This window comes from Conger conger, chromosome 3 (genome assembly GCF_963514075.1).
Source record: "Conger conger chromosome 3, fConCon1.1, whole genome shotgun sequence".
NCBI classification, from domain to species: Eukaryota; Metazoa; Chordata; class Actinopteri; order Anguilliformes; family Congridae; genus Conger; species Conger conger.
The window spans coordinates 56341373-56355271 of NC_083762.1; the positions used below are offsets into that span (position 1 = coordinate 56341373).

The 13899-nt window shown below is 40.3% G+C and overlaps 1 protein-coding gene across 2 annotated transcripts in view; it reads right to left on the reverse strand.

Moving 5' to 3' along the window:
* Nucleotides 1–1662: 1662 nt before the first annotated feature.
* The window catches only part of LOC133123948 (transmembrane 9 superfamily member 2-like), a 30223-nt gene continuing 17986 nt past the window's right edge, over nucleotides 1663–13899 (reverse strand). Inside the window, exons 11-17 of one of the 2 annotated variants that reach the window (XM_061234691.1) lie at nucleotides 13663–13782; nucleotides 12810–12867; nucleotides 12124–12283; nucleotides 11552–11703; nucleotides 10826–10937; nucleotides 9364–9535; nucleotides 1663–2319 (exon numbers count right to left, since the gene is read on the reverse strand). In XM_061234691.1, coding sequence (XP_061090675.1) covers nucleotides 2252–2319; nucleotides 9364–9535; nucleotides 10826–10937; nucleotides 11552–11703; nucleotides 12124–12283; nucleotides 12810–12867; nucleotides 13663–13782 — 842 coding nt within the window. In that variant the 3' untranslated portion in view covers nucleotides 1663–2251. Of the gene's footprint in view, nucleotides 2320–6019; nucleotides 6469–9363; nucleotides 9536–10825; nucleotides 10938–11551; nucleotides 11704–12123; nucleotides 12284–12809; nucleotides 12868–13662; nucleotides 13783–13899 lie in introns of those variants that run through there. The other variant, XM_061234690.1, reaches the window with a different exon arrangement.

Sequence of the window (13899 nt, forward strand, 5' to 3'; positions counted from 1 at the left end):
ACTAAGCAGGAGACAATCCTCCCCTGGAGCAATGCAGGGTTAAGGGCCTTGCTCAAGGGCCCAACGGCTGTGTGGATCTTATTGTGGCTACACCGGGATCAGAACCACCGACCTTGCGTGTCCCAGTCATTTAGCTTAACCACTATGCTACAGGCTGCCCATTCAGTGCGACAGATATGCAACAATAGAGGAAATCAAGAAGGGGGAAATATTTTTGCTGGCACTTTATACACACATAGTACCAGTAACTGTGGGTGTGAATCCTTCACTGCCATGCCACTTCACTGCCTTCTGGCCCTGTACTGAAAAACTTCAATCCTAGCCTTATAACTGTCACCCATTATGCTTCACACTCACATGCCAGCAAGAGAGTATGACATGACAGCTGCTTCACAGTGTATATTAACAAGGCCATCAGTATTGCACCTCTGGGCATTCATCTGTCATGAATGAAAAACATCTGGCACCAAGTTCCAGTGACCCCAGCAGACAAATTACTAGAACCCAGCAACCATGCTTTTCCTCATAACTGCCATTTAAAGTATTTGAAGTTCCTCATTAAGTCTAAATGAGGCACAGGTGTATAAAGCTTATAATGTACATTACTGGTTAAATTGAGGGAAAAGTGCAATTTGATGGAAGTATTTAATAGTTTATTACTCTAGGGAAATGGTTTTATTTCTGCAATACAGTATGTTCCTGTAATGCATTTGGAAATTAAAGTATCTAACTGACTTCAATCCTGTTATTTGTTATTTGTTATTTTGTGAATTTTGTGAATTTTGTGAATTTGACAAAACTAAGAACAGTAACCTGAGCGGCTAGGTGGTTTGTGGAATGTCGACCGTTTTAAGTACCTACATAGAAAGACAGAGGACTGACTGGGGTACAGTCATGTGAGGACTGACATCATCAGTGACATATGATATGCTTGAATGTAATCATTTTGATGATGTAAAGTAGATTCTGAAAATCTTCAGTTGCAATAAATGTACTCTACAATTCAAAAGTTTTAGGGCACCCTGTCTTTTTCTGCTTTACTATTTCATTTTCTATGTAATCAAACAATATGTGGTCAAAGCGCAGACTCAGAGCTTATATTAATAGGTTATACATTTTGGGTTCACCATATAGTAACTACAGCACGTTTTATATGCAGTCCCCAATTTTAATGTTTAAGACAAACCTGATAATGTCAAATTAAAGAGTCATGTTTTGTATTTGGTTGCATATCCTGATGTAAAAGCATGACTCTTATTTGACAGAGTCCATGTTAATGGATAAGTATGAGTAATAAAGTAAAAATGTTCCTAATAAAGTGCTCGGTGAGTGTAGATTCATTCTTATAGTATTTCCAGGAATAAATTGTACTCGCCTCAAGGGCCTTTCATCAGTGCACTTATTCCTGCAGAAATTCTGCAGGATATACACTTTGTCGTAGGTCGCTCTGGATAAGAGTGTCTGCCAAATGCCAATAATTTCCTGTAATGTACAGTGCTTACAGTAGATTTCATAAAAATACACATTACAAATTGATATAACCTAATCAACCTATAATCAAACCTAATTACAGTAATTGTTACAGCACCCCATTACTGATGACATGCATCAAATATGTCCCACACATCAGTAAGGTGTCAGTAAAAATAATTAAACACAGCAGTCATTTGTACATTTATTACTGAAAATTTACAGTATAATCAATAAGTATAAGCAAGAGGCACCACAAAATGCATAGAGGCAAAAAGAATACAAATAAGAAAAGGTAAAATGAAGCAAAGCTGATTAACAGTTCAGTTGGTATGATATAGCAAAAAGAAAAACAAAAAAATGAAGCCTGAGGCATTCCACGACCACATTTCTTTTTACACACAATTCACATTCCCTACTTTGAGCATTAGAAAACATTATTTACAATAATATTTACGTTCAACTGTAGTCTTAACACAACAACTACGGAGGCCTAGCTTCGTAGGGTAGTTTCACGCCATGTTAGTAAAATGTATTATTTACAATTTTTCGCGAAATCCACATATGTAAGTGTTTGGTGAAATGCCATCTCCTTTGCAATTAATTTAATCTTAGTAACAGTTTATAGCACTCACTGCATATAAAAAGTGAATTTCTGATGTGTTTGGGGGGAAAGAGCATCACATTTACGATGGTTTTCACTGAATTTCTCTTTTTCCTTGAAAACTTGGAAGTCCTAGACAGAGAGGAGACCCAGGCTGGAGGAACTGCTCTGAAGATCCTAATCCACCTTCACCACACTGTAGATCTTTGTTACAAACCAAAAGCAGGCAAAGAACCCAATCGTCCCTGAAAGAAAAATAAATAAATAAATTAGCAATAGTAGCAATATTCAACTGATTTGCTGTGGTGGCAAGAGTTCATACATATTTGCTGCAATCACGAAAATGCACATTTCTAGTTATTATTATTCCGCCATTTTTTGACGACCTACTCCTCCCACTCCTCCCGAGCTATTGACAGGAAACCCCCTGGAAAATGTATGGTATGGTCCCGAATGTCCGAGATTTAAAAAAACAAAAGTCCCATAGGAATGAATGGCAAAATGTTCAGGTTCTAGAGTGGTGACAGTTGGAATTAAAATTTTGTGTTGTGTGTGTGCTCATGGAAGCCTGTGATGTCACAATAGCCTCTGCCCTCTAGCAAAGTTCATATATACTCAGTCTATTAGGTACACCTGTATATGGAAGCCCGTTTCCACCACATAAAAAGTAAATTGCTTTATTTCTCAGAATTTCAACTATTTCTCGCAATTCTGACTTTTTTTTGTCTTGAAATTCCGACTTTATTTATCGTAATTGCAAGTTTATTTCTCACAATTATGACTTATGGTTATTTTCTAACAACCGACAAGTATTTGGAGCAATCACTTCTGCTCCCGTTTTAACGGTTAAATGCAACACGTGTACAGTAGCAGTCAGGAGTGAAGGCTACAATGGCTGCATCTGCCCTGTCTAGGTATTTTAATATTTCCAATTGTGTATGAGGTCGCCCGCATCGAAACGTGCAACAATAATGATCTTCAAACCAGGTTTGAAATGGAAAAGGGGCAATAAAACTTAACTTTCTCCTCACCAGGTGTATTGTGCATTACAGGAAAAACGTGTCTTTCAGTTGTTAGTCATAGGCATACACTGGCGTCACAAGAATAACTGAATAACTTAAACCAAGGCAATGAAGGCAGTGCCACCCTGGTTTACTGCGTTCAAAATGCAGTGAGCTAACAAAATCCGAACTAGCTTGTTAGCAGATTACGATTGTCTAACATTATGTGAATTATGCGTGTTTGGGATATATTCATAAATAGCATCAACTATTGTACAGGCTTTAACTCAATTGTGTATGGTATCAGATTGGACAGTAACTGAGGTTTTTCAGTAGGTCTACTAGTATATCTATACACTGTTTCACTGTATCAGCTTGTATGTAGGCCTATTAATGGACTCGTGGGACTTACAGGATGGATGACCTCCTTCCACCACAAAGGGCGGCCTCTAGTATAGTGGTTAAGATACATGACTGGGACACAGAAGGTCGGTGGTTTGATCCCCGGTGGAGCCACAATAAGATCCACACCTTGAGCAAGGCCCTTAACCCTGCATTGCTCCAGGGGAGGATTGTCTCCTGCTTAGTCTAACCAACTGTATGTCCTTCTGGATAAGAGCGTCTGCCAAATGCCATTAATGTAATGTAATGTAATAAATAAAGAGTGAAGTGCATATTTAGTCATAGGCGGCACGGATGGTGCAGTGGGTAGCACTGCCGCCTCACAGCAAGGAGGTCCTGGGTTCGAATCCCCGTCGGCCGGGGCCTCTCTGTGCGGGAGTTTGCATGTTCTCCCCGTGTCTGCGTGGGTTTCCTCCGGGTACTCCGGTTTCCTCCCACAGTCCAAAGACATGCAGGTCAGGCTGATTGGAGAGTCTAAATTGCCCGTAGGTATGAGTGTGTGAGTGAATGGTGTGTGTGCCCTGCGATGGACTGGCGATCTGTCCAGGGTGTATTCCTGCCTTTCGCCCAATGTGTGCTGGGATAGGCTCCAGCCCCCCTGCGACCCTGTTCAGGATAAGCGGGTTCAGATATTGGATGGATGGATGGATATTTAGTCATACTTTTGACAATGAACAAAAAGAGCAATATGAGAATATGACGGTTGATGGAGAAATAAGTGAGCAGTAGTTTTGAATGCACTAGTTATGGGTTATCCCATTTTATCTATAGAAAACATTATACAAAATGTGGTATATCATCAATGGTATGAAATTGTGTAGGGGTATATTTTTATCCTGAGAGCTTTACAATTTCTACAATTACCATTTCCAAAGTCTTAAGGTAAAATGACAAATTCACCTGCAAGCCATGTTTTAATGTATGTTTCATGTTTTAGTTACATGGGGTCACTGTTTGTCAGAATTCAAATGACCCCCTCCCCTTGCTGTTGTCTACAAAGATAATGATTCCCCCAATTCTGATTCAAATTACTGATAAACTACAGGCCTAATTCAATTTCAGAGTTACATTGAGCATTTCTATTTTTACATTTTCAGTCTCACTATGTAAAGATTTAAAGGCTATATACAGCTTCTCAATGGAGAGCTGCGATTGAACAACAATTTTTTTAATTAAATAATTTCACAAGGATTATAACATTTATAACCTTGGGTACGTGAAAAGTGATCTTATTGATAACTTTCTGAAGTATGTCTCACAATCTGACCAATTTGTCTTGGAATCCTGCCCAACAGGCTTCAGAAGCTCAGACCAGGAAGAATTATTGGACATCTTAAACCACTCCAACTGAAGAGTGCCAACTGCAGACAACTTTGAACAAATTCTACAAGAATTGGCACAAACTCTCATCCAAGAACCTGCTTTTGTTACTGAGCAGTGGACAAGCATGCTTGCCCCTCTCAACGAGCAGCTTGAGAAAGTGGGAGCTTTGTACGCAGCGGTTGGCCTGTAGCATAGTGGTTAGGGTAAATGACTGGGACACGCAAGGTTGGTCGTTCGATCCCCGGTGTCGCCACAATAAGATCCGCACAGCTGTTGGGCCCTTAAGCAAGACACTTAACCCTGCATTGAGGATTGAGATGTGTTTTTACGCAAGACTATAACCACTGACTTTACAAACATCCAAGCCTTTGAGAGAAGGGCTGTGGCACATACAGGTTGGTGTTCGAGGCTGTCGATTCATTATGATAGCTACGCAGAATTTAGGTATGCAATAAATACAATTTTGGAGAGTAATTTATGGGTCACGGACATAGTTTAGTGCCTCAGCCTGTTGATACCGTTTTCAAACAGTTGTTTTTTTTATATATGGTACTTTTCTTCAAACCACAAGGTGCTGCACTAATATACATACAAATAGCCTATACAAGCCTGTTAGTCAGGTCACAATAATAATTTTTGTTGCTAATTCAAGTAAAACATATCCTGCCTGTATACTGTACCTCAGGGGAAGACAATTCTGGTATCCATGTAAAAAAGGCTGGCTCCCTATTATAGTTGTTATTACAGCCTAGTTGCAATAACAGCCAAGTGGTGTGGACTTTACATGATGGACAAATCTGTTTCGTTTTGTTCTTGAAAAGGTAAGGTGGGGTCTTGACTACTCCTGTAACCAGCCAATTCATTGTACATCAAGGAGTGGTGTAGGGATTAAAACTGGTACTTTAACCAGGAGCTGGATATGTTCAAAGTTAAATTTTCAAAGTTGAAATGCTCCAAATGAGCAGAAGGGCTCTTGGCAGTTCTATTTGCTAATTAACTAGTTATACATCCAGAAGTGGTGTAGGAATGAAAAATTGGACACTAGGAAATGGTGTAGGGAATGATGTAGCGATCAAAGTGTTCACATATTCCATAAATGTAATGAAGAAGCATTAAACATAATTACTTTGTGTTTTGCCACTTACTGGTGTAATTAATTTTTACAGTTACACTTATATTAACCATGATTGAGCAGCTGCCAAAGGGCAAAAGAATCAGCAATGGTCAACATTACATTTATTCAGATGTTTGTTTCCACAGATAAGATAGGAATTACGCATGAATGACAACACATTCAAATCAGACAATGTTCGGTTAACAAATACCTAGCAATCTCACTCTGCAATTTCTTCAGGAAATGCACATCTCTAGCTATTATTACACCCGTTATTTTCTGAGATATTGAAGGTTTTCCAGGGAAAAAAGGCAGATAGGAATGAATGGTGGAATGATGGAGCGGTGTCTCCTGGAAGCATATGATGTTACAATAGCATTTGCCCTCTGGCTGAGGTCATATAACGCCGGTGACCACTTTCTTAGGTACATCAGTGTACTCAATGGTGTCACAATACCCTCTGCCGTCTAACAGAGTTGATACATATATAATGACTTGTGGAACACTGTAGATCTTTGTTACAAACCAAAAGCAGGCAAAGAACCCAATCGTCCCTGAAAGGAAAAAAATATACATAAATCAAACCAAGCACAGCACAGAATATTGGAGCTATGGTGTGTGAAAACTGAATGAAACGGCAATTATTTAATGAAATATGTTAAATGTGTGCACTGAACTGACCAGGACACTTGATCCCAACGTGTCCCAGAATCTGTACTGTAGCACTTACGTTGTCTCCCAGCATTTGGAAACTGCCTATTGTTAAAACGTGTAGGCCTATAGACCAAATTAAAATGTGTGTAAACAAAGGCCGCAGCAGCACTAGCGAGGCTTAGGTTTTCACAAAGTTTTAAATAAAAAAATAAAAAACAAAAAAAACAAAAAAAATTATTATTGGTTTTGTTTTTCACTGTTGACAGCACTTCCTATTTCCATAACAAATCCAAATGGAGAAACAGGATGTCTTCCAAAAGAACTTATTAGCTATAAGCAGTCTTTTTTTTGCAATTCTCATAGGCTGACAAAAAGCTACAGGGTGATAGATAGACAGGCGGCGTCCTGGACCTGCATTTTGGAAATCTAGAAATCAGGAAGGTCCAACTATTGAATTGCTGCATCGACAAAAACCAAGCTCTATTAACACTATTATCGCCAATATTCAGGAAAAGAAAATGTATGCCTTTGATACTTCATATTTTAGAAGTATTTTAAAACATTGATTTGAGGCAGGTCTGAATTTGGTAGCAGAAGCAACAAATTATATCATGACTAATTCTGCACGCTCCTCAAGAGCGTTGAGGGCTCACCAGCTCATTCGCTGTGATACCTGGTAACGGATCCTGCTGCGAATCAAAGACTGTGCAGCGGCTCACAGCCGGCCCCCTGCCGGGGCTGGCCAATGACCTGGAAGGCAGTGTTGTGAGCATGTTTAGCACTGAGAGATCAGCAGGGCTCCATCAAACAGTTCTCCCAAGCAAGCCTTCCACATTGCTCTGACAGATGAGCAGGAGTAGAAAAGGTTATTTCCAATGCACTAAATTCTTGCCCCACCCCCCCCTTCCTTTGTAATGAGGTGTTGGGCTACTACTGGACTTTGTACCATTTAGTTGCGGAAATTTAAAAATACCCATTCCCCATATAGTATTTCCACTTCTTTCCCCTTTTTTGATAAATAATTCAGAACTGTTGGTAGAAAAGAGAAGTTTTGCTCTCATTGCAAATATTTTATAACCGGTATTTTCAAGGCAGTTCAAGAGTGTCAGGTAGGATGAAGTGTTTGAATGAGGATAACAAAAAATAGACACCATACACACAGAAACGCCTTATTATTTTCCAACAGTACAACTGCTCACATCTGGCAATCAGGCCAGAAATGTGACCACTTACAGTATACTCGCAACAAACTAGGGATTAATGAGGTGTTCATCAGTGCAACCAGTGAGTATATGCATAAATGGAGAACCATTTCCTTATTCAAATGTATAACTCTGCCTCTTTAATAGCATATACGGTAGAAAGCAGAGAGGACAATATAAAACAGGGATCAACTGCCTGAGATGATTGGCAAAATTAATTGAATGATTAATGGTTTTGTGGCTCTTGTGACCCCGTCATGTTGGGAGGACTGAAATATTTCTCCGGGTCCTATTCATAACGAAATTAAACAAGGATGCACCCTCTGGCTGTGATGAGCCATGGTACCAGTTACAGCTGTAATACATGGAGTTCCCTCAACCTTTTGCATTTGCTACTAGAATGACTTCTGCAACGTGAACTTCATGGTACTGTAGCTAAAGCTTTCAATTCATACAGTACAATCCGCTACATGATGGTTTCTAAATTTCTGTTCTGTATACAGTACAGCATCTTCAGTTACATAAATGCCAGATACACAGTAGGATATTTGCTTAAGTACCTTGCGGTGCCTTACCTGGGAATTGAATCTGCAACCTCAGAGTTACAAGTAATTTTACCATACATATAATACCATCCCCAAGTCAAGTCTGTTTGAACCAGTTAATACAGTGGTGCCTAACTCTGCTCCTGGAGCACCATCCTGTAGTTGTCAAACTCATGTGATTATATTAAAGATTAACATGTTAATTTAAGAAAAGCAATTAATCGCATTTTCTAATTACGGCTGTAATCCGCATAAGCGGATCTATGGTCAGATTTACCATCTTATATTTACAAACTGTACTTAATAATGTAATTCATTGCAAGTAATATTAATTGCATGTGTTCACAGTTTAACGTTGACAGGATCTTCCCCCTGCCTCTTCCCCCAGCTTTTATTTTGTTTACGGAACATAAATTAAGGTTACATTTTTACAGTAAATTAGATGGCCAATCTCAAAGACACATTGAGTATGTGATGCATGTTCAATCTTATTCAAACCATGGATTTAAGAATCTGGTCATTAATTGACTTAAAAATCATTTTGCACAACAGACCAAACTGAAATGGAATTGACCCCAATCTTACTTATTTAACTACAAAAATAAAATAATAAAAACCATCCGTCCCTTGGATTCCTCATGCACTGTTCCAGACTATTCCCCAGCTGTTTTGAGTTTGATCATTACCTGAATAAACCTACAGTAAATACAAACACCAGACTGGGTATTTGAAAAAAAATTCATTGAGGGCAAAAAGGCTCAAAGCTGGTGGAAAAATTGGTGGGGGTGGGAGTCATTGCCCCAGTAACTTCCAGCTGTCGGAGAAGTCCGCCCCGTCTGCACATTGACCAAACGACAGGAAATGGATTTTGGGGGCTCTCTCCCCCATTTTGGCTCAATCTGTTTCCCAGTCGCTCACTTCATTTAACCAGATTAATGAGCAGGTCCAAAGCGGACTCTGTACAGATCTATCTGGCTCCAGGCAGGTGGGGGGCAGCTGTAAAGGGAAGGTGGCAGAGGAAGCTAACGGAAGACAAAACGCGGCTCACCTGTGAAGAGGAAGAAGATCAAAGCCATGATCATTGTGTAGCCGAAGTAAAGGATGGTGCTGGCCAGCCCGGTGATCTGCAGCTTAGAGAAGAAGTAGTGTATGGCGTACACCAGGAAGTACACGGCTGTGAAGCCACTGGTCAGGAAGGACCGCCACTGCCAGTGATAGTCCTGACGGGCAAAAGGTACATTCAGAAAAAACATTCACACTCAGCCATAAGAATGAACTCGGCTACCCAGTTACAGATGCGAGTTCACTGACCCCAAAATTCATGAATAAAAAATGGATACATAAATAAACCAAACTGGTTCTGATTTGCACTTTATTGTACGTCACTCTGGATAAGAGTGTCAGCTAAATGACTAATGTAATGTAAATATTGTTGAAGGCCAATATTACAAACGTATGAATGTTTATGTTATTGAAAGGAACAGTGCATTTGAAATATGTATAACCACTAAATTCTCAAGCCTCCCGTTAGAACTCTCAAGAAGCAGATATAGGAATAAATTCCAAGTTTTCCAAGCGGGGCCTCTCTCTCCCTCTCTGAGCATCAACCCCTCAATGACAACAAACATGTTGAAATATAAAAAATATTGTAGGCAAGTGTGTGTCTGTGTATGTGAGGGTTTTTCCCTATCTCACATTGTAGGCACTGTGGCATCATCCCCCAGCTCCCAAATCTGTTATCTTAGTGAGGGGCTGCCCAAGGAGCCACATTGTCTCAAATTCTGAAAACATACGACTAAATAATCCTTTCTGATTTAGAGCCTGTTTATGAAATGTAGAAGGTTAGAGGTCCATGTGCATCTATCCAGTATGCATGCCATAAGATATAACTATAATAACTATAACTATAACTATAAGATATAATACTATATGCCTATGTTATAACCATGCACCAATCAGATGTAGACTTATAGCACTTTTTGATGATAAAAGATAGGGCCCTGCCCTGCCTTCTTCACTTTGGGTAAAAGTACTGGATTCTTTCTACTTTTTGGAGAAAAGAAATGATCTTTCTCATGGATATACTATACCTGGTTGTGCCTGTTCATTATAAGGGGAATGTTTTCTCTGCTCAATGATATTTATATTTAGGATTTACTGGTCGGACAGTTTCGGCCACAAGTTAGTACAGGGACTACGGTTAGCGGTGTATTGAGTGCATATTACAGATTAATCGGTAAAAAAACGAACAAAAAAAAAACCACGCAAGCCGTTTGGTATGCCATGAAATAGGCTCAAATGGCTTCGTGATATTTGTTGTGTAAAGGTTATATTTACTTGTTAGATGTTAGACAATACTGAAAATATGGAGTATCAGCTAACTCATCAGCTGCTTTCAGTCATATTGAGCTGAACTCTTTACACTGGGTTGGTGTGCATAGGTAATAACTAACAGAGTTATTACTATTGCTAAAAGAGTACATCTTCTCTGCATTCGTGGCTGGGCTCACCTCTGCACATAAGTGAAAGTAACAAAGAAGGATGGTGGCTTCTGAACAGGTGATCAACAGGATGATAAACACCAGGAACAGGAAGCCGAACATGTAGTACATCTGGTGAGACCTGCAAAGGTAGGGGAAAGTAAAGCATTTAGAATCTAGAATTTACAGTTCGGTGCTTACTGACAGATACTCCACTATCTAGAACATCAGGTCTCACGCTTACAGCTAAATCCTCCAGTATCTAGAATGACAGGGTGTAGTGCTTCCTGATGCCTCCTCCTCTATCTAGAATGTCAGTTTGGGTACTCACTGCTACATCATTCCACTATACTGAATGTCAGGGAGTGGTGATTACTGCCACATCCTCTATGATCTAGAATGTCCAATCTGGGGCTTACTGCTGCAACCTCCACTATCTAGAGTGTGAGGTCTAGAAACCATAATGTGGTGTTGCCAGGATTCCCACTAACATGACACGTTTCTTAAGATGTATTTAGAGCAGGAGTCAACAAGAAGTTGAGCTACAGGGCTGATTACTGCAGTGGACTAATATTGTGGCACATTGTATTAAACAATTCTGTTTACACTGACCAATGCATGTAGTGCAGTGGAATTAATGTAGAAACCAGTGAGCAACACCATTTCCAGATTTTCAACCCAATTACGTTCAGGGGTGTAAATATGTTCAAAACTTTATGTGGACAGTAGAAACCCTCTGTTGTGTCATTTACTGACCAGATGCTGTTGAGGATGAAGAAGAGTTGGATGAAGATGCATCCAAAGGGCAGGATTCCTCCCATAACAATCCCAGGGAAGGGCTTGGTGTAGAAAGACTGTTCTGGAATCTGTCGTGGGATCTGGTTTGTACGGACTGGGTGCTCAATCCCCTTAAAATCAAATACAGAGAATATTATGACTTCTGTTTTGATTTGATTCAACTGTGTTTTGATTAAGGTCTACTAGAAATATTTAATATGAAATTAACAGTTGCATTCTTTCCTTACGTTGCACTTACAGTGCCGTGCAAATATTTCCTCTACTATTGCATGTTTGTCAAATCTTTAAACAAAAATGTCACGTTAGACAAAGGGACCCTGAGTAAACACAAAAACACGTTTCAAATTATTTCATTTATCGAATGAAAAAAGACATACATAATACATTGCAACCAAATGCTTTCTATTATTTGATATCAGTCTCACATAACAGCTTTTAATTCAATTCAACTTGGTTGGTTTTCGAACATGAACTGGATTTGAATGCAAAGCAAATGCTCTCAATGTTCAATGCCAGGTAAGTCCACTCACGCTTTTCTTGAAACCAAAGTATGCCCCTATGAATGTGAGGGGTACGGAAATGCAGAACCACAGAGCCAAGATGGCCACCAGTGTCCCAAAGGGCATGGCTGCTGATGACCCCTCCCCCCACAGAATCAGGTTCATCAGGAAGAAGTCCGCAAACACAATCCTGGAATGAGGGAAATCAATATAGGAAAAAAAACATAATCCAATAGGATCCTAAGCACCATTACTGAGGAATGACTGAGGCGATTTTGCAAAGTCAATGCGTAATAGATAGAGTATAATACTTTTTTATTCATAATCGTGAATATCTTCATACACTTTACCTTAAGCATATCTTCAAGGGTATGAATGCTTGATGGAACCAAAACATTTATTTTACATTTGTTCTTACTTCACTTGATTTAAAATTGGTGCAATAATTAATGCGGAACAACATTATTCCACTAATTTTAATTGGAATAAAAGAACATAAACATAAACATCAACAAATGTCAATAAACTGATGCAATAACTACACTTAGGATACAACAGCAACATTTACATATGTAGTCATGTTAAAATATTTATTTATTTACTCAACATGATAAAAGTCCAATAATTAAAAGTGGCCATGCTTCGACTCTCTTACACGAGTGTTACACAGAAGGTAAAAGCACGGCACCACCCTGCAGACAGAAATGCTCACTCACCCCGGGCACAAGAAAGCAGTCAGTAGAACATTTGTTTTCCATTTTTCACCACCAAAGGCTGTACAAAGAGTGGAAAACAACAAGGTAAAAAAAACGGTTAGCTGCTTAACATGGTAATTCAACATCGCTCATTAAAATGCCCCATCAGTGCCTTTCAGACCAATCAAGTCCCTGCACCTTTGCCCCTTCCCATAAACATGCACTCATGCGTAATTCATAACAGACAAATTTGATTGGAAGGGGTTTTCCATCAACACACCAACAGTCCTGTGGCATACTTGGATATTGCCCTTTTATAAGTTGCTCTTCGGCTTAAGAAGCGGAGGGAATGATCATATGCCTACGTGATATGAACTTAGCTAGCAGGTTCAGGTTAGTTTTAGGGCTACAGGCAAACCAATGACCCTCATAAACAAAGTAATTACACTGCTAGCTGTTTTCAAGCTATGCCTCCTTTGTTTAAATACCACTGGTATAAAAAGTACAAATAATGAAATACAAATATAATAATAACAACCACACATAACTGACAGATATAATGATGGGGCATATAATGACACCCGTGATGGGGCAGCGCACAAGGGCGGAGGACGGGCGCCTAATTGACGAATTATCGATCGTCCGTCGGGAAAACGGCTTCGGTGACAACTAGCAGGGGGACTGAAATAGATACCACGCCCGGGACCCGGAGGCCGCCGCTACTCGGGTAGGCCCTGGTGGAACGAGACGGCCAGGCACCCGCCTGTCGCCCGCTGACGCTGATTCGGCCTAACGAGGGGCCGGGGGGGGAGCGGAGGGGGGGGTCGGTGTTCGTGCGAGGCTTCTGTCAGACCGCGTTGGACCTCCTACTTACATTTGTAGAACCTGGCAGCCACGTAACCGGCCGGAGTCCCCAGCAGAACCCACAGCACCACGGCGCACGTCATCAGGGCTCCGCGGTTCGCCGGTGACAAGAAGCCCAAGCAGGCGAAGACTGCCGGATAAACAGACGAACGGACACACGAGGTTAGTCCCAGTTCGGGCTAGAAATGAGGCCCGCATTGGGCTAGAAATGAGGCCCGAGCCCATCGAAGGCCGATGTTTTTACAAC